This window comes from Artemia sp. Qi Xiang Cuo, chromosome 14 (assembly GCF_049724085.1).
Source record: "Artemia sp. Qi Xiang Cuo chromosome 14, ASM4972408v1, whole genome shotgun sequence".
Classification (NCBI taxonomy): Eukaryota; Metazoa; Arthropoda; class Branchiopoda; order Anostraca; family Artemiidae; genus Artemia; species Artemia sp. Qi Xiang Cuo.
In genome coordinates this window covers 59,028,637-59,049,612 of record NC_142807.1, presented here as the reverse complement: position 1 = coordinate 59,049,612, position 20,976 = coordinate 59,028,637, and the positions used below count along the sequence as shown (strand labels likewise).

Genomic DNA, 20,976 nt, shown 5'->3' with positions numbered 1-20,976 from the left:
TTCCTAATGTTCCATTGAAGTTTAAAATAAATTCTAGTGTTCCGGTAAAGTCTGAAATAATTTTTCCCTCAAATTTTACCTCATTCTTATTTAAGCCTGAGCCAGGATCTCAAAACAGGTCATAAAGAGAAAACTCCTCCCAACGAGCTAGAAATAGGCACTTTCAACAGTCTTGCGTCTCGAGGAACATCGAATTATTTATAATTGAGCGTACAACTCATTCAATAGAATTAATTATTTATACCGTGGATTGAAATTAATTAAGTTTAGTTATTTATAAACTTGGAGGTTGTTGAGCACTGCCTTGGACATACACGCATGATTTTAAAAGTTGATCAAAACATTTTTGTTTAGTAAGTATGAAAAATTAAAGGGTAGCTTAGCTCGTGGTAGCAATTTGAAAGTTTTCAGTTATAAAATGGGCCGCACTACTGGGTATCTATGCAACCTCCCGTCTACATGACAATCGTAAATTGAAATGTGGCGCTAAAAAGAAAATTTTGGCAACCAATGCCTTAGTAAATATTATTTTATTAAATGCTAATATTTTTTTTGTAAATATTTGTTCCTTTTGTATAAAAGAAACCTTTGCGCCTATTCTAATGCCTCAATTCACGAAAATGTAGTGGGGAGGAGGGGCAAAGATTTCTTCCAGATCTTTTCAATAAAGATACACAAAAACGATATTTTTCAGCGCAATTTTTTTTTTCTTTGAATGAAAATATAAAAAGAAGGTATTTACGAAAACATAGAAGGAAATAAAATCAAGAGGTGGATAACTACCCCTCCCCTAATTACTGGCCCTAGGATGGTTTGAAGAGCAACCAGGGTTATTAAAAGCAAAACATGTCTTCAGTGACCAAAACCACCACTTAATTGTCTTAATTGACTGAGGCCACCAGATCTATTTTATGTTTACTTTTTTTTCCTAATCCACCATAAAAGACAGGGAAAAGTGGGGTAATAGAAAATAAAGAAAAGAAGAAACTAAAACAAAAAACATAGAAAAACAGGTCAACTCAAATTATTTGTTAATGAAACTGCTTAATTAGTTCTTTCATAGAAGACAGGGTAACAACGACACGTTGACTATTGTTAAAAATTTTTTGATTGATTGCTACAAAATTTATGTGAAACAGAATTTCCGAAACTGTTTGTTGTTTGAAATACAAAACTTCCACCAGAAAATTTTTAGTTAAAGGCAGTGAGCAATAAACAAGCAGAAAAGTCGCCTTTAGGTACATTTTTTTTGGGAAAAGCGAGGAGGGGAAGGGTGCAAGATTGAAAAAAAAATGTTAGGCAATAATTTTTCAAGAAAGGGGGGCCAAAGTCGTAATTTGGTATGGGGCTTGGGGCAGCTGCCCCTCCCAGACCTTGGTTTGCCACCCACACAGACCCCAGTTTGCCCCTCACCCCCAGCTTAAATTTAGTTGTTTTTTTTTTCAAGAATCTTGTTAAAACTAAGATGAACCTGCATAATTCAAGCATCCACAGAAACGGGTCAGTTTTCTTTAGTATATCTTCACCTTTACGATACTATATGGCTTTTTTCAGTTTTCACTGTCATTCCCACTTTATTTGTAAAAATTGACTCCAACTCGGCCCCCCCCCCGGATTTTGACGAAATTTCACCACTCGGGGGGGGGGGGGTCCGGCATAGGCTCAAGAAGTGGATTTTCTCCCTGTACTGTAAAATAAAATATAGCTTCTGAGAAACGCAGAGCAAGCACAACTAAACTTTAAACGACCAAAAATTATGCATCGAGAAGGCCATAGTTTATTTAGACTATACATGCTAAAATCGTAATCAAGAAATTAGGAAGTAAAAATTGAAAGTGTTACCATGAAGTCTGGGTAGCTTGGTTCATAACTTTAATTTGACAGTTGCTGATTATAAAAAGGAACCCCCTGGTGTATTTAAATGCAACTTCAAGATACTTTGGTGTATCCACTCCCTTAGTATCTACTAAACATTGCCTTACTTTGTAGAAGAATTCTTCAAACTAGAATCATTCGTTGACGAAACTGGCCTAAGTGGCTGTTTCATTGATGGCAGGTTCGGTTTTCGAGAGCCACCAGGTTTATTCACTTCAGTTTTGGGAACGGGTGGTTTAGGCGTGGTTGACGAAGGAGGATTGGCAGGTTTTCTTGATACTGTGCTGGAAAAGGAAATTTTCAATTTTAATTACGCAACGATGGCGTATACATTTGAAGAACATACTGAGATAAACTTATTATAACTAAGAAAGTTACAACAACCATTTAATAGCTATCTCAAGGAATAAAAACTTTTGAGAGAGGGTGGCAAATACATGTCCTTCAATAATAAAATATGGTAACGGAAAAGATCACACTACCCCTTTGCCACAACGCAAGAGATTCTAAAAAATACCCGAGAACTCAACCACAAAAAATTACCCCCCTCCGATACAAAAAAAAAATATTTAAGATCATATTTGTTAGAAAAGAATTTCCTCACTTACTTTTCTGAACGAAGAAATATCACTGACATTTTTTTACATATTGATCAGGATGGTTCCAACTCCTGATCCCCCCCCCAATAAGTCACAGAAAACACCGACAGTGCTGAAAGCACTTATCAGATATTAACAGATATAGAGGGCTACTGGGGAGGGGGTTATTCTAGTGAGTAAGGTATATTAGAAAGTAATTAGCAACGTTCGGGAAAAAAAGCTTCCTTCAATATTACAAGAATAAACATGTGCTTGAATTAAGGAGATACGCTTCAACAACTGCCCGGTACTAAGGGAAAAGAGCCCAAAACGAGCACAATAGGACAGGAGGGCAGAGTTGGCTAGAACAGTGGAGGGCAGACAACGTCTTGATTAGTGAGTACAAACTTTGAACGCAAGAAGTATATGATACCCTTACAAAAAAAAACTTTATTCGAAATAAATTATAGAGGCAATATATTATAAAGCCTCAACAAAGAGATACTACTAGCCTATTTAGGCTTTGATATTTTTAACCTAGCCCTGTTTTTTAGCTAATCAATGTGCTAAGATCTTATATCTTCTGACAGAAAACGATTTTAACGAAAATCCGAGGGATCCGATCTTACTTGATAAGTCGTTTTTTTTGGGTTTTTTTTTGTTGCACATCTTTCTTTATTCTACTCTGATCAGTGGTCTAGGCACTTTCGTGAAATTGTCATCAAAATTCTCTCTTCTATGTTCTATTTGGCAGCGAGCTAGAAGATTTTAGCACTTTGGTAAAGCAAAAAAACCGATAATCTGTGAGTTTTAAGATCTTATCACTTTGATGAAGTGAAAAACAATAATATGAGAAGAAACAAGTAAGATCTTACATTAAGGTCTTAGCACTTTGACAAGTTAAAAAACGGGCATATACTCTGTGATTTAACCTGTAAGTATTTATAACATACAATTTACACTCTACAAGCTACAATATTCAATGGAAGATGATGTTGAACTAATAAAAATGATTAGGGCACTCAACATGACCTTTATTTCTTTATAGGATATTTTATTCAATAATTCCTTGTCTGTGAAGTTGGAAACCCAGCTAGTAACATAATATGTATCCATCCCTGCGAATTACAAAATTACTTCCAAAATTTTAAATCGTCAGGACTAAAGAACATATGAAAATTTCATATAATTGTCAGCCATTAGCGCTCTCCATCTAAAAATGAAATCTTAGCCAAACATATTACGCTTAAACATATTAATTTTCAGCTTCGACGAAGAATCTTGCCTTCAAAATGCCAAATGGTAGCCCCCGAATAAGATTTTTATAGATAGGTTTTACGTGAATAATAAAGCATGTGTTTTTAAAAGCTTTCGTAAAATGCTCAAACCGAAAACACAGAGGCATTAGAATTATACAAACAGACAATTCTAGAGGACACAAATAAAACACTTCCAATGTGCAGTATATTATACGGTACTTGTTAATTAAACTATCCAAATACTTCACCAGCACCCCCCCCCCCCTAATGTGCAAATATAAAGTCCAAATTATATTATTATATAAACTAAAGGTTATATGAAGGTTATGTTTCATTAATCCTTATATTTCATTATATATATATTTCATTACCTCACTCCTTTGGTGTGTTTCGTTTAATTAACAAGTACCTATTATAAATATATTGTATAGTATTTAGGCCCCCACCCCCAACAGGAAAAAAATCACTGAATATCTTTCTTTTTCTTAATGGTTTTTCATAGAGTCCTCTAGAAACAGACATGAAATAAAGTTTCTTGGGATAATACTTGAGGGTGTTCAGAATTTTTTTGTGGGTGGGCTAAAACAACACATAAGATTCGCGCATTATTTTTTAACGCATCATAAAACTGCGATTTTTATTTTGAGATTGTTCAATTGTATACAAGCATAAATGTATGGTCTATAATCAGAGCTGATAAATGGATCACATTCCGAAAGGTGGAAGGCGCAGATCAGAGGCAAAATTGGAAACTTCATTTAAGAATGAATGCTGCCTTACTTCTACCTTCTTTTTTAACAGATCTTCTCCTGACACCACAACTAAAATTCTTTTAAATGATAAAATTATGTTCCGAAACTTGTCAAGAGAGCACAATCACACATACGAAAGGAAAGAAAATACACTAACTAATTTTAGTAAATTGATGAAAAAAGATATTGTCTTATATATAGTTACTTTATCTATTAAACAATAAGGGCTAAGCGCAAATTAACTAATATACAGCGGTTTGAAGCGAAATTATCCAACGTTAGCAAATACATATAAAATGAGAGCATTTTTCCAAGGTGAGAAAGGGGAAGGGGTTAAACTACACTTTAATTCATCATTTTTTATTCAGGATGGAGGTGGGTCTTTAAATCAACATCGGAGGGGAGCCTGTTCGCAAGCAAACTGGTTACAGCTGGTTAAAAAACAGTTTGTTCTCTCGATTCTGCTTAAATTTCAATCCTCTAATTTCTCGATTGGTAGGATGTGATTTCTTTATTGTCCTCTCAATTAATATATATTTTTGAAACGCAGAAAACTTTCTCTCTGAAATACTTTTTTTTAATGATTTCTGATTCCTGTTTCTTTCTGAAAAGCTACGGATTCAATACGACACAGAATACTTTCTTTACATCTAAAGATTAAACTAAGTATACCCCCACAAGATGTTTTCGTACTGCACACACACAGACACACACACACACATACGCACACACACACGAAGCTAAAATACAAAAAAAAGAAAAGCCGAAACAACCGAATCTGAAATAAGGAACAGTGGATAGGAAAAAATAAGGAAAAAAAAGTAAAAAGTAATAATAAAGATATAATAAAGGTAAGTGAGAAAAAGTAAGAAAACATAAGGAACAAATAAGAGACAAAGGGAAAATAAGAGACAAACAAGACAGATAAGAAAGTACTAAAACACAAACAAGTTTAGAAGACCATGCACAACTGAAAACCCTTCGATCCTTCTGCTGGAATTTTAGGCACAAACACCTATGGAAGGTAGGAATCTATATCCGATGGGGGGTTGCGGAGGGGATGACAAAGCTTCGAAAAAGTACAAAAAATAATATTCAAATTATATGGAAATTTATAAATCACAAGGCTCTCTAGATATCTGGGAAGGGGAATGAACTCGAAAGCTTCCCCTCCTCCACTCCCCCTATTTACGTGCCTAACCGGCGCCTGTCATATTTAAAGCAGAAAGGTTTAAAATACCTTTTTGACACTCCTTCTCCTGTATTTTGCATTAATCGTTTTCCTCTTAAATGTAAAGGTCCATTTCGTTTTACTTGTTGCTGACGATTAGATGGTGTTGCCGTATTATTTGCGCTTGTGGCATTTGGTGTCACAGAATAAGATTTCACCCTATCCAAAGCTTTCTTTAGCTGTGACAAGTCCGTCGCTTTCGGGGTAAAAGTGGCAACTTTCTTTGGGGTTTTCTTGGCCGGAGAACTTTTAACTGATTCAGGACTGGAGTCGTAGAGTTGTACAGCTTTAAAGGGACTAAGAGAAAACCCTGAAAGCAAAAGAAAATCAAACTACTTTGGCTACTTGTATGATATACGCCCTACCAAATGTTCTTGAAACATATTTCTCTGACACTCGATCGTAATGAAATATACCAAAGTAAGATAAAAATATAATACTTAAGAAACAAATGTGGGCTATATATTTGCGTATTAGAGGAGGGGCGTTAACGTATGGCGGGTCTGCATTCCCAATGTATTAGGTATAATTATTCTGCATATTATGCAGTAAGAATTGTTTTCTAACTTCACACTGTCCAAATACTTTAACCCCCCCCCCCCCCATACTGTACAAATATACAGCGCAAATTATATATTTCCCATCTATTCTGTCACTTCTCTTTATCTCCTCTCGCGCTAAGCTGAAAGAAACTAACGAAAAAAATCGGTTTCTATAATGCGTCAATGAATGAACAACTTGAGCAGTAAGGCGTTTATCATACAAGTACCCTAATTTAAAAAATTCTTCAAGGGCGAAAGACGTACTCTAACTGACCTCTAAAGGAGAGTTGTATAGTGGATAGGGGAAAATCCAGGGATACGCGCCCTCAACCCCCTCCTTAGAAGGCAAAAAATTGCGTTAATTACCGGGTGAAAAATACGAAAGGGAGAGCTAAATTTTCATTCGTGCCCCTCTCCCCAGAAGCATCAATTTGGCATCGGGTCATTTCATTATTATTATATTGCCATTTTGGATATCATTAAAGTTAAGTAATTAGAAGGTTCAGAAAAAAAATTGCCGTTTAAGGAATCAAGTGGTCCATGTAATAGCTACAGTGACCATACAATTTAATCGCTTAATCAAAAGGCCGAATATTTGAACTTTGGCTACCTTCCATATTAATTAACTTATATATCCCCATAATATTTTTATTAGAATAAATGCCCCTCATATAAAAAAAATATATATATATATATATATATATATATAAAGGGGCCCCTTTTCTAATTTTGAGTAGGTGGCGAGAGGTGGCATATATATATATATATATATATATATATATATATATATATATAAAGGGGCCCCTTTTCTAATTTTGAGTAGGTGGCGAGAGGTGGCATATATATATATATATATATATATATATATATATATATATATATATATATATATATATATATATATATATATATATATATATATATATATATATATATATATATATATATAGGGGCCCCTAATATATATAAAATATATATATAAAGGGGCCCCTGTCCATTCAAAAGGAGCTAAATAGCCATGCACATTTTTTACTCAACTTATGGCTAGTTATTTGGTGTTACTTCAAGATGCAGTAATATAGTAATTAAAAAAATGTAAGACTGAAAGCTGTTAATCGGGGAGGGAGTAGATCCGTTCCATTTTTAGTTAAAAAGAGAACAAAAACTACTTAAACTTTACAAAAATAGACATTTTCTTTCTTAAACTTGGCTAAAAGGAGCGCCATATTTATATAAAGGTTCTCCTCGTTTCTATTCATTGTTAATCATAGGACGGTGCCCCAAATTTTTTTCGAATCCAATCCTAATCCTGGTTCAACCCCGGTGTCTCAATCCTGGTAAGATTCCCGATTCCGAGAAGACTCGGCTTTTAATCACGGTACCAAAAATAATTGCAAGACTTAGGCAGCGACAGCACTTAATCGAATTCGTTTTTCTGATACAACAGTTGTTTCTAAATTTCTGAAATAATAATAATAAAAATAATAATAATAATAATGAATAAAATATAAAAAACTTGATGGGTTATGGGAAGTGAAGGCTCGTTCTCATAACTAGGAATACAACCAATAATGACAGCGATCCCTCCAAAGGGCTGTCTTTTCGATACACTTTTTTTTAGTGTATTTACTTATTTCTTGTAACAAAATGGACTCTGCCTCGTGGCTATATCATTGGGTTATATTTGTTTTCATTTTTTTGTATTCAAGAACTGTAATTAAATCTAAGCATAATTAATTACATCCCAAATATAAATTAAAAATACCAGAAGCGGCGGGGCAGTGCTCCTTCAAAGATGAACGATTTGTAAAATAGTTCATAAAATTCAAGCTTCCTGATGAATTAATGATGACTTTTTATTTTAATTTTTTATATATTTGTTATTTTATTTTTATTTTTCAATTAGTCAGTCATACTTACAAATCAGACTAAATATACAAACATCTGGCAGAGAGATGTGCTCGTTTTCCACAGTTAAAAAAAGAGGAACAAATGGATATTAAAAAAAATGAAAGAGATGATAAAAAAAAACAATATGTGTAAGGTGAATAACTCACCAAGCCACAACAGACACCCCACACGATGATAAATGAAAAACATTCTCAACCATCAATGGGACAAAAAGGGGGAGATCAGGACCCGAAACAAACCCCCAATAAAAAAAATAACTAATAACTATACAACAGGAATGATTTTATCTTATTTTTTATAAATTAGAGATTTTTAAAGTTTGTTTTTAATCCAATGTTTACTTAGCAGATCAGCACTAAAGCCAAACATATATGCAAAATTTCCTATATGCACGAGGGTGGCAAATCCAAAAAATACGAGATAAGTTACAACATAAGTTCGGTTACACGATAAGTGACAATGAAATCCATATAGACAAGCCTGTCAAATAGCCATGACGGCGTCTGGCCCCAAAATCTGCTAAATAGTTGTTTTTTCTTCTTAAAACTGGCAAATTGACATTTCGGGCCACAAAAACGATCTATGCTGTATCGAACCTGTGGCGACGTCATGACATCAAGAAAAGGCTCAAATTGTCTGCGGTTAGAAGACAAGCGACAATGAAAATCCATACATAGAAGCTTGCCGCATGCCAGGTGCCGGAGCCAGGCGGCAAAGCCGCCATGCTCCCGGTACTAATATATAAGCCCACTAGAGAATTTTTAAAAACTTACGATTTCTTAGTAACTCGTTCCCAAAGGCTATTGAAATATCAGAATTAGAATGATAGAATAATTTAATTAGTTTGTTTGGTATGTCATGAGATTTTTAAAACGACAGAAACGAAATAGAACTCAAAATAAAACCGCGTCTGTAAAGTGTTCGATTGGATTTATGATTGCTGTTAAGTTGAGATTTAGCTCGGGTATCCGTGTTAGATTGCGCTCGCCTTCGGATGATGATAATGATAATGGTTAAAGTTAAGAAGAAGTCATTTTTTTGTTGCTATAATTTTATTTTATTCTTATTTCCAACATTTTGGTTGTTGTTTTTAATACTTCTTTTTTATTTATATCAGCTCACTTGGATTGGATGTGGAATTTTTGCTGAGTTTGGATTATAGATGATTAGTATTTTAGATATCGCTGCCGTTAGGCTGGATGACCTGGAAAAAAATCCCCTTGATATAAATCAATATTTTATAAATTTTCGTCGCAAGATCAAGATTATCAGACCCTTATAACGCAACTAAAAATAAATATCTACATGTTGATGATCTTCAACCTTTAAAAAATCAGTCTAAACAAATGTTATTTTGGAATTGTAGAGGACTAAATAGCAGTCAAAATTGTTTCTATGATTTTTTTTAAAGGGTCGTCAAAAGATCTGTTAGGAGTTTGCGGAACATTTCTCGATGAAAATAATACATTTTGACACAGTAAAAACTATCGATCTTTTCATGCTAGTCGGAAACAGAATAAGAGGGGAGGAGTTGGTACTTTTATAAGAGATTTTTTTTTACATCTTTTTTGCGTAATGAATGTATGATTTGGAATGATGAGATGCTATTTGAGAGTTGTGTAGTAGAAGTGAATGATGAAAGAAATACGTTACCAAATTACCTACAATTACCAAAATACGTTTTTGGTAATTGTAGTATATCAGTCATCATCGTCCAGTCTTTAAGAGTTTTTAAGACAATATGAGTCATTGTGAGATGACCTTACACACAACACCGTCCATTTTATGCAATGGGGGATTTTAATATCGACTTAATGCGACATAATCCTGCAACATCGAATAAGGGATTATAATTTTTGAACAATTTTTACATGGTTTGTTACCTACTTGCTTACTACCATCAAAGATTTGTAACAAACATGCACCTCTTACTGATAACATTTTTACATCTGGTAATTACCTTAATACCCATGTTATCGTGAATGATACATCTGATCATTGGGTTGTTGTTTCAGACTTCCCTGGGTCAAGAATGGAACTTGAAAAGAGACTAAATAAAAGTTATGAAAGAATAATTAACCAGAAAAAAAATTGATGAGATGAAAGTAAAAACATGATAAATTGGACTAATGTGTTTAGTATTGAAGACCTGGATTAGTCAATTATTTCATCTTATAGCAAGTTTAACCAAATATTTGATCAAGTATGTCCCATGGTATTAAGAAAAAGTAATTATTTGTATATAAGAAAAAAATAGATTGTATAAGATGAAGATGCAGTATCCAAATGAAACTAGTATTACAAATTTTTAAAAATATGAAAATCAACTAACTCTTGCTCTCAGAGAGACAGAAGCAAAATATTATCAAAATGATTTTCATAAATGCCATTCCCCTCGGAAAACACGGAAAATAATAAATGAAAAAATAATAACGTTAAAACAAATAAAATTCTACCTCACATTTGATGAAGGAGTTAAAATAACGGATGAGAGGGATGGCAAATGTATTTGCAGACCCTTTTAGGAAAGTTGGAAATTATCTTGTGGAATTATCTGATGGAACACATCATCATAGAAAATATTTACCAAACAAAGTACATAAGAAAAACTACTTAGTATAGTACTTAAGTACAAAGTACATAAGAAAAACTACTTTGCTACTAGTATAGTAGCTTTTTGCTACTATACTAGTAGCAAAAAGCTGCTACTAGTTTGAAAAATGCATTTTCGACAGGATTTGATAGTATGTCGACTTCTCTAAAGATTTAGCATATTTACTTTTTCAGCAACTTTTGTATATATTTAATTCTTGTATAAAAAAATGCATTTTTTCCAGGTTGTCTTAAAGTAGCTAAAGTATTGCCTCTACTTAAAAAAGGTGACAAAGAATCCGAGCAATTATAGGCCTATTAAAATTTTGTCATCTGTTTCTAAAGTTTTGAAAAGATAGTAAAGATTAGGTTGACTTCATTTCTGGTAAAGAATAAAAAAAAATGTTCTCCCTTTGTTTTTTTTTCACTCACTTTATTTTTTCGAGTGGTAGGTCAAAAGAGCAAGCAGTAGCCGCTTTGCATCATTTCTTATCAGAGGCTATGGATAATTATTATCTGGCGGCAGTTATAACTGTGACATAAAAAAAGCTTTTGATACAATAAACCATGCGGTTCTTCATGATAAGTTGGAGAATATAGGAATCCGTGGAATAGCTCTTGATATCAAAGGAGTTGTCGTAAGAACTTCGAAAAGGACTCATTCGATTGAAAGTAGAAAGGGCTGATGCCCTTTTTAATAATCGAAAGTGATTGGAGGGAAATTCAAGTGATTGGAGGGAAAGTGATTGGAGGAGTGCAATTGTATTTATCTAAAAGAAGTTTTAAAGGGCAAGTTGGTGAGAAATCATATTGTTCCACTAGAAAATATAGAGGTAGCTCGGAGGGTCTGTATTGGGGGCGATTAATTTATATAAATAATCTTCCAAATTACATGCCTTCGGGAGAAGAATTACCGATATTGATTGCGGATGACACAACGATTAGTTTGAAGGCGGGAAATAAGGAGGACCTACGAGTGTTCCTCAAAACTATTGCTCTGAATCTAAATTCTGGGTTTCATGATAATCGACTAATACCTAATCTAGAGAAGCCGGGATTTATTGTTTTGGGAGAAATACGAAGTCAGTGAGGCGTGTGTCATACAAACTAATAATATTGGAATTTCATCCATAAAAAGAGTGGATGTATTTAGATATCTAGGTATTTATATAGATTCAACTTTTGTAGTTTAAAGCACATATTAGTACGCTCATGGCAACAGTGTCCAGGAATCTCGGTTGTTTGCATCGATTGAAGTTTCTGTTTCCGTACCAGATCATGAGGACTTTATATTTTTCATAAGTTGAATGTTATTTTCAATATTGCCCGAGCTTTTCAGGCAATATTGCCCGAGCTTTCCCTTCGCATTTACGAGGACTCCAAAGAGTTCAAAATGAATCAATACGAATCCTGGACCATTTTTTAACACACCCTAGGAAGGCAGAAAAATTATCTGAAACTAAAACATCTTATTTATTTCTGGGTATTCTTGATTTGCAACAAGTTTTTACCTTAATTTGGGCATATGGTTTTTAAACATCCATCGTAGTAATAATTTTTTCCGTAGCATGAAACTTTCAGTTCAAAATTAGCATAGCCATTTATCAAGATTAAGGAATAAGTACCTTTTCCCGCTTATTGTTAAAATGAAAGATCAATACTAAGTTTGAAATAAAAGAAATTGAAATATAAAATATATCAAAAGAAATTGAAAGAGATAGTCCTTTCCGCCTCAAGTAGCGGGGATTAAATGAATTATTGATTTAATTAAATTTTGTTTTTTAAATCCCTTTCTTATCCCTGTGAGTCAATGTTTTTTTTTCGTTTTCTTCTCTTTCTTATTTCTTTCTTTCTTTATTTTCCTCTGTACTCCGTAAGAGTAATTGAAATGTAATATATTTTTAAAAATTTTTTTATTATTAAAGGGGACGTAACGAGTTGCCTCTCTGTTTCCTTAGTACAAATTTATGTTAATAATGAAAAGTCAAGTCAATGTCCCTCCAATATGTTACATTTTTCATAAAATTTGCTTATTCCTCGAAGTTCCTTCATTGATCCGTACATCCCCCCATTGAACCTCCTCCCATTGATCAGACCTGTGCAAACCTACAAGAAAGCTGATGGTGTTTTATTGCTAACTAATTTTAGTGTTTATTTTAATTAACAATATAAATTTTTAATTTTAATATTGCTAATTAATAATCTAATTTTCTATTCCTGCTGGGTTCATCTAATTACCAGACGAGTCTTCAAACAATTTGCAGAATTACAATTTGCAAAAAACAATTTGCGATATTTGCAGAAGAGTCTTCATCCTGCTCCCAGTTCTTCTTTTCAATCTAATTAAATTTCAGCCGAATGTGACTATGAAACATGTAAAAATTTAAGGGCAAAGACCGCTTCGCTTAAACAGCATTTAATTCTGAAAAATGGAACTTTTCTATTCTACCTTTCATTTTTTCTTCTTCATCTATGATATAATACATATTTTTAGTATTTATTTGTGCAAAAAAAAAACTAGTATTAATAAGTAAATAAGAGCATTTTCGATCCATTGTACTTAAATAGAACGTCCAGTTCCGTTTCAGAAAAATAAAGAGTAAATAATGTGTTCGAGTACTTACTAGGAAAACCTAAAATTAGATAAACCATAAAATTTAATTTCGAATAGTATCCGGTACACAATCCCTTTAGGAGAAATTTAATTTAATCAATTTAAATTCAGAATGCAAGAAAAATACAATAGCAATATAAGCTTTAATTAAAAAATCTGTCTCTCTCTCTCAAATTTTCCCATAAATGAAAATTTTATTCAAAGGTGCCACTCAAGAAGGGCTTGAGGAACCAAGATTCCTCAAGCACATAGTTAGTTTGGTTATAGGTTTGTTTGGTTATAGTTAGTTATAGTTTGTTTGGTTATAGTTAGTTAGTCATAGTTAGTTTGGTTATACACACAGGGACAAGTCAAATATAATAGACTTCACCTTTTGATGGACTTGAATCAGATAAAGTCAGCTGTGACGTTATTGTGTCAACTTCTGCTTGGACCAAATTCCAATCTATAGTATCAGTCATATCATCGATGTCAACCTAGAACCAAATTACAAATGATTATTTGCAAATAAAAGATCGAAAGATGAATTAACCAGCCAACAGAATTCAAAAGAAAAATTATAAAATGAACTAAAGAAATAAGTGGAATTCACAAAGAACAACATATCGTGGGTGTTTCACCTGAATAAGCATAAGCAAGAAGAACGGCGTTATCAACCATAGCCGATTTGACTAGCATTCAAATACGTATATTATATCGTACGTGTTAAGAGGTGTTCAACCCATATGAAGAAGAATGAAAGGAATTAAAAGTGTCAGAAACTAAAAAAATATGGATGTAAAAAGAATAAAAACAAAGAAATAAGATAGAACCAAAAGCAAAAAAGAAACATCAAGATGGAAAAACACAATTAAAAAAACAAAAGCACGATAAAACAAACCGTGGCTAATCCAGGAAGTAGCTAAAATAAAGCTAAAATTAATATACAATTCAGTTACTTCAGTCATATCCCAGGGCGTAACTGAAAACCAATCGAAAAAGAAGCATATGTTTAACTTATTCATTTTCTAGGATATAGTCATCTAGATAGAACCGAAAACAAAAAAGAAACATCAAGATGGAAAACACAATTAAAAAAACAAATGCGCGATAGAATAAACCGTGGCTAATCCAGAAAGTAGCTAAAATAAAGCTAAAATTAATATACAATCCAGTTACTTCAGTCATATCCGAGAGCGTAACTGAAAACCAATCGAAAAAGAAGCATAGGTTTAACTTATTCAATTGCTAGGATATAATCATCTCATTCAAGTTCATAGCAGCTTTTCATCTACCTGTTACAACCCATCTTACCTGGCTCAAACTGCCTCTGATTGGCCATCATAAATTTTACACTATGAACGCTTGTTTACTCGACAAATCACGAACGGGATACATTCTTGGCACTGCACTGCACTGCACTTGGCACTGCAGTCATCCGAAATTTTGGTAGGATTAGTAGTGCATCAAATTCTGTTGAGATCCTGAAGGTCCCTTTGGTGGATCAGGCACAGATACCCGAGACGATATCTGTAGATATTTACCAAGTTTTTTTTTAATAATTCCACTAGCCCACCTAAGAATTAGGCTGAGAAGAAATTCATGAACAAAATGAGGCTGATTCATAAAGTCTTTTTATGAAGGAATTCATAAAAAAAAAAACTATAGCGTAGTACTTTTTGGATTGGCATATTTTGGGGCTTTACAAGAAAAAATCAAAACAAAATCTCTTCCTTGACCAATTCTTGGGTAGTTCTTGAATAGACAAAATCTTGGGTAGTTACGTTTTCAAAAGCGGCCTTTTGAAAATTGTTCCAGCTGTGAAAATTTTGCGAAAATTTATTTTTGTGGAAATCATAAACGAGTTAGTTTTCTGATTAACTCAATTATGAGATAACTAAGCAATTGATATACCCTTAGAATAAGAATTTTATCCTGAATTCAAATATAACAAACATTTGCATTGGAAATGAGCTTTATAGTGCCCTTTATAGGTAGATAAAAAGACTAAACCACAACAAATTCGTGTTTTCTACCATTTTGGCACAAAACCACAATTTTATTGAAGAGAAGGCTGACTTGCTATTGATTGAAAATTCTAAGATATCCAAAATATTCTATTGATTATATTAGAAATGTAACTGTTTAAAACAAACAAATAAACTCGTAATTTCATAAACAATCGTAATAAAACAATCGTAATTTCATAATTTCACAATAAAAATAATATTTATTTTAATCATATAAATACTATTTATACAATATTAATAATAACACATTAATAATATTTAGTCAACAGTCAAATTAGAGGCTGACTACAAAAATTGTAGAAAAGTAAGATAAAAATAACACACAAAAAAGAAATTTCAGGGGGGGGGGCAGTCTAAAGATCCCGTGTACAGCGAGTGTGCTTGACTGCTACAGCTTCCCTTGCTGATGCTACGACTATACTACTACTACTACTAACAACTCACCGTAGCACCAAGCCACCTGAGGCCAACACAGCTACGCGCGCTCCTCCTCCATCCCGATCTATTCAAAGCCTCCCTCTTTACACCCTCCAAGGAAGTTCCCATTTCCGTTAAATCTTTCTTTATGACATCCTCCCATTCCAGACGAGGACGACCTGCTTTACGTTTAGCCCTGGACGGTTGGCCGAAAAGGACAATCTTTGGCATTCTGTCATCCTTCATCCGCAGAACGTGCCCTAGCCATCTCAACCTTTCTATCATTATAGCCCAAGAAAGTGGGATTGTACCACACTTTTTGTACAGCCTACTGTTTAAAATACGGTCAGTCAGCCGGGTACCCAGAACAATCCGTAGACAATTTCTCTGGAAAACATCGAGCAAGTCTTCATCCACTTTTCGGAGCGCCCATGCTTCAGAGCCATATTTGACTACTATCATCACGGTAGCTTCTAATATTCTAATCTTGTTTTGCAGAATTATATTCCTATTCTTCCAATTATTACACCCTGAGTCTTGGCTATTTTACTTTTAACATCTTCACTGCTCCCAACGTCTTTACTATACTAATAATACTACCAGGGTAAATGAAGCTGCCCATATGATCAATCTTTTGTTACCCAACGTCACCTTTTCATCTTCACTTATTCCTAGCCTTGGCATCTTAGTTTTCTTCGCATTAATTTGAAACCTATTCTAGCACCCTGAACTCGCAAAACCTCTAAAAGTTCATTCATTTTGACCACACTTTCATGTGTGATACTTAAATTATCAGCATAAACTAAATCCAGGAGAGTTGTTCCTCCCCATTTGATGAAAAATGGAAATGTATAAAACATATATTTTCCGACAAAAAGCCAAGGCTGTTATTAAAACGTCAAAACGTATTGACGTTTTATAACGTTTTATGACGTTTATAACGTTAGAGCATACGTTATATTTCCTCATATGACACATATCATATGTTGCCCTGCAAGGCTCTGTGACTGAGAGTGAAGGGAGAAGAAAAAAAATACAAGAATAAAACAACAACAAAACATTCGCACTCAAAGGGAAAATTAGGAGCAACCCTTCGCCACTGACTACTTGCCGAAAACCAAGCCAGAGCCTGAAATGCCAAGAAATACCAAACCATGCACAATACAAACATAGGTTTCCAGCTTGACTCAAAGATATCAACTGGATTGGAGATACAAGAAGTCAAAATTAAAACAGCTAAAACTTACCATAAATAAGCTCCAACAAGTAATGGCCTAACTCTTGGGAGAAAGATTTCTTGGAGCACTTTTGGAGGAGGTTTCCTTTAAATGAGCGGACGCAATCTTAAACCCGTAATTGCTTATAAAACAAAAATTACAAACAATATTTCACTCGGATTTTTTGCGCAGCGATGTCAAATACTTAGAAGTACTTACTGGAAATACTTACTAGAAATACTTAGATATTACATACTTAGAATACATAGAATTATTTAGAAGACACGAATTTTATAGGATATTTAAAAATACTGGCAAAGTTATCAACTAGAAAGTAAATATAACACAAAAAAGGATGTTCTTATTTGTGATAAGATCTGTGTCCCTAGGATCCCTAAGAGTCCCTAGGATACGGCGAGACCAATTTGAAGAGGTTAGAACAATTAGTCATTTAATTAATAAAAAAAATCTTTTTAAGGAAACTTCATGATTTTAAGAATTAATTAAGATAAAGGGACTTAACTGAACTACCCTTTTTACTTACATCTATAAGTAAGCCTTCTTGGCATTGACTTGTAGCTTCTGCTTTTACCAAATCTACTCCAGGTTCTGCACCTAAAATAAGTGCAAAAATAAGCATAAAACTTTGATAGGCATAAAGGATAATATCATGTTAAAGTTAACATATAGATTTAGACATTAATTTTTGACCCATCGGAAATACTTTAGAAAACCCATCACATGGCGATAAGATTATTAACTAGAATTACAGTCAAGCCTTACAGAAAAAAATTGAGTTAATACTAATGCAAGACAGCCATAGTGAATAGTAAATTATAGTTACAGTAAACAATCAAACAAGTCATAAAATATATAGTAAATACCATGATTATAGTAAAGAATAATCGTCAAATTTTGGAGGGATCTGAGCTCATATAACTGGAAGAAGGAGAATTCTCCGAAATGTTGAAGTTTATATGTCAAAATGTTGGGTTTCGAAAATTTAGGGGAAGTTAAAATAAAATATGCAATTTCTGGAATTTGCCATTATATAATAAAGAATTCCGTCCAATTTGCTATTACATCCCTCTAAAGGCTTTAGCAATGCTTGTTTTTAGCTTGGACATGTTTAAAAAATAGTCTAGCATTGATTTATAGCTTGTACTTACATCTGTTTAATGGGTCGCATTACAAGAGACAGAACACAAACTAATATAACATAGGATCGTTTATTTAAGAATGTATACTTCCCAACCCAGTTATACTTTCTAACTTTAGGGAATGGGGAGGATAGGTATATTCACCTTCTACTTCTAGTTTATGGGCTCAAACTTTTAACGACTTGTCCTTAAAGGAAGTCGTATCTGAGGATTCGAAGAGCAATGCTGCTGGTTTCATCGACCAAGTTACCTCAGAGGTTGCTGAACTAAACATGGTCGTGAATAAAGACAAATGCTCGCTCACGACATTTTCTTTTCTTTGGAATACTCAACCGTCTTTCGAACCTCCTATCGCTTCCGAGCTAATAAGTCAAAAAATAACTTTACTTGGTGTGGTAGGCTAATTTCTTCTGACCTCTCATGGCGGAAGACTACAAAGACAATTGTAAAAAAAAGCTAACGGCGCAATCCAAATACTAAAAACACAAAAAAAAAATTCGAGTTCCTAAGGACAAGCTGAGACTAATATTTTGCACTTTCATCCGCCCCTTAGTTGAATATGCTTGTTCGGTTTGGCACTTTGTCCTTACCCAGGATGAAACTGATAAAATAGAACGAGTTCAGAAGAGACCACTGCAAATCATTTATGGCAGTTCCCCTCTACCTTATTCCTTTTACCTCAAAGAATTTAAACTTGAATCCCTTTCTTCCCACCGAGAAAATGCCAAAGATTTGGCTCCTCCCTCCTCCAACATCCCATCTAACGATCATTCCTTCCCCCCCCCTTTGTCCCTATAAGATCTCTCCCCCCCCTCCGGGAAGTGGCTTAGAAGGTTCCGAAACTGACCCCAGTCCACTGTAACACCATGCGCTACAGTAAAAGCTTTGTGCCAAACTTTGTGAAATATTAAATGATCTCTAGTGTTTTTATTCTTTAGTTTATTTTATCCTGACGAAGCTTTATCAGACAATTTTATTCTCAATCTCAAGGGTTTTTATCCTTTAGTTTATTTATCCTGACGAAGTTTTGTCAGAAAACTTTATTTTGTTATTTATGAATAAGAGGAATCATATTTGGGCTTTGCCCACGAGAGCTATGTCTTGTTTTTGAATTAAATGAATTTGAATTTGAAAATGAGTAAAAATAAAGGCAATAAGCTTTAATAGGCCAAAAAAGCTAAAATTTCGCAAATGTTTACACATTTTTTTTTTTACAGCTATCAGAAATACTTGATTTTTTTTTCTTTTTTAAGCTTTTACATACTGAGATAATTAAATGCTAGAATTAATTTATCGCTTATTTTCACAGCTTTTTAATCAGCTGCATTACAAAAGATAGAATGCACAGAATAACGGTGAAATTTGTGAAAAAACGGTGAAATAGAAATAAATGTTCCCCGCCACAACTTTTTTGTGGTGATTATTAGCTTCTGTCATTTTCTTTTTTTACCAGGTCTGCTCATGCTACCATATCTGGAGTCTTAAAATATACAAAAGACATCCTGTTTTCAACAACTTTTCTAATAGCATGCTTGCACATTATGGAAGTATTAAACAGTGAACATAATGCAAAATCTAATTTTAGCAGCTTGATCCAAAAAATGATTTTGTATATTATTATAATTGCTCACCTACAAAGCCAATAAGGGTCAAGATCAAACTAACTAATGTAGAGGGGTCCGCTATAGTGTTAAAGGTTATAAGCACTGAACAAAAAAGAATGTTAATTAGCCTATATCGTTTATTGGCTGCAGGACAGAAATATATAAAAAAAGCATGAATGTTCCTACATTCAAGAAGCAGTTGGGACACAGCTTTTAAATTTGAAATGGATATTCTCAAATCTTCCATCCGTGGCTTAGGGCTAAAGGTAGTATTTTGAAACTTTCAGGGCATATTGAAATAAATCAAAAGAAACTGATTGTATCCAAATTGTCAAAAGGGTGTATCTGCAATACCCCAGGAGTGACTTAAGTTCTTAAGTTGAAATTTTCAAGGAATGTTTCACTAAACCAAAAGATGCTATATGCATCCAGGCTTTCAAAAGAGCGTATCTGCAATATATTATGAAACAGCTAAGGATATTAAATACAAACTTTCAGAGATTACCGACGGGCAGGGGGTTGAACTAAATCAATCAACTCTATGTATATCCAGGTTGTCATGAGGACATATATGTAATATCTTAGGGATGGCAAGGGTATTAAATTAAAACTTTCATGGTACGTTTGGGGATATGAAAATGAATCTATAGACAGTATGTGCATCCGGGTTGTCAAAATGGCACATCTTGCAATATCTCAGGAGTGACCAAAGGTAGGCTATTAAATTGAAACTTTCAGAGAATGTTAAACTGAGTATAGAAACACTATGTTCACTCAGGTTGTCAATAAGGCTGATTAAAAATATTGTAGAAATGGCTAAGGGTAGCCTATAAATTAACACCTTAAGGGACCCAGCTGAAACTTTAAGGGGACATTGGACATGGGATCAAGTGGTTGATTTGGGGAGACAGAGGGGAGTTTACCAAGGTAAAAAAATCGAAGAAAAATATAACTGTATTGATTCTTAATACAAAATACCCTTTTTATGCTTATTGCTTAAAACTTGAGAACATGAAGTCATCTCAACTGAATTTTCAGAGCCAGGGAAACCCATCTAGCGATATTGCTTCTTGACATTCTATTTTTACTTTTCAAATGACAAAACAGAACTTTTTATAATAAACGACCTCAGAAATATCTTTTATATAAACAAACAAGCAGTTAAAACAATATATAATACAATAAGATTATTATAATAAAGTTGTCAATCAATAT

At 33.6% G+C, this 20,976-nt stretch overlaps 1 protein-coding gene across 2 annotated transcripts in view; it reads right to left on the bottom strand.

Annotated features, from left to right (window-relative positions):
• Window positions 1-20,976, bottom strand: part of LOC148944702 (uncharacterized) — a 64,672-nt gene that overhangs the window by 22,790 nt on the left and 20,906 nt on the right. The window contains exons 2-5 of one of the 2 annotated variants that reach the window (XM_089100313.1): window positions 17,542-17,612; window positions 13,725-13,830; window positions 5,705-6,005; window positions 1,983-2,159 (exon numbers count right to left, since the gene is read on the bottom strand). In XM_089100313.1, the coding sequence (XP_088956439.1) occupies window positions 1,983-2,159; window positions 5,705-6,005; window positions 13,725-13,830; window positions 17,542-17,612 (655 nt within the window). The remainder of the gene's footprint in view (window positions 1-1,982; window positions 2,160-5,704; window positions 6,006-13,724; window positions 13,831-17,541; window positions 17,613-20,976) is intronic. The other variant, XM_089100314.1, reaches the window with a different exon arrangement.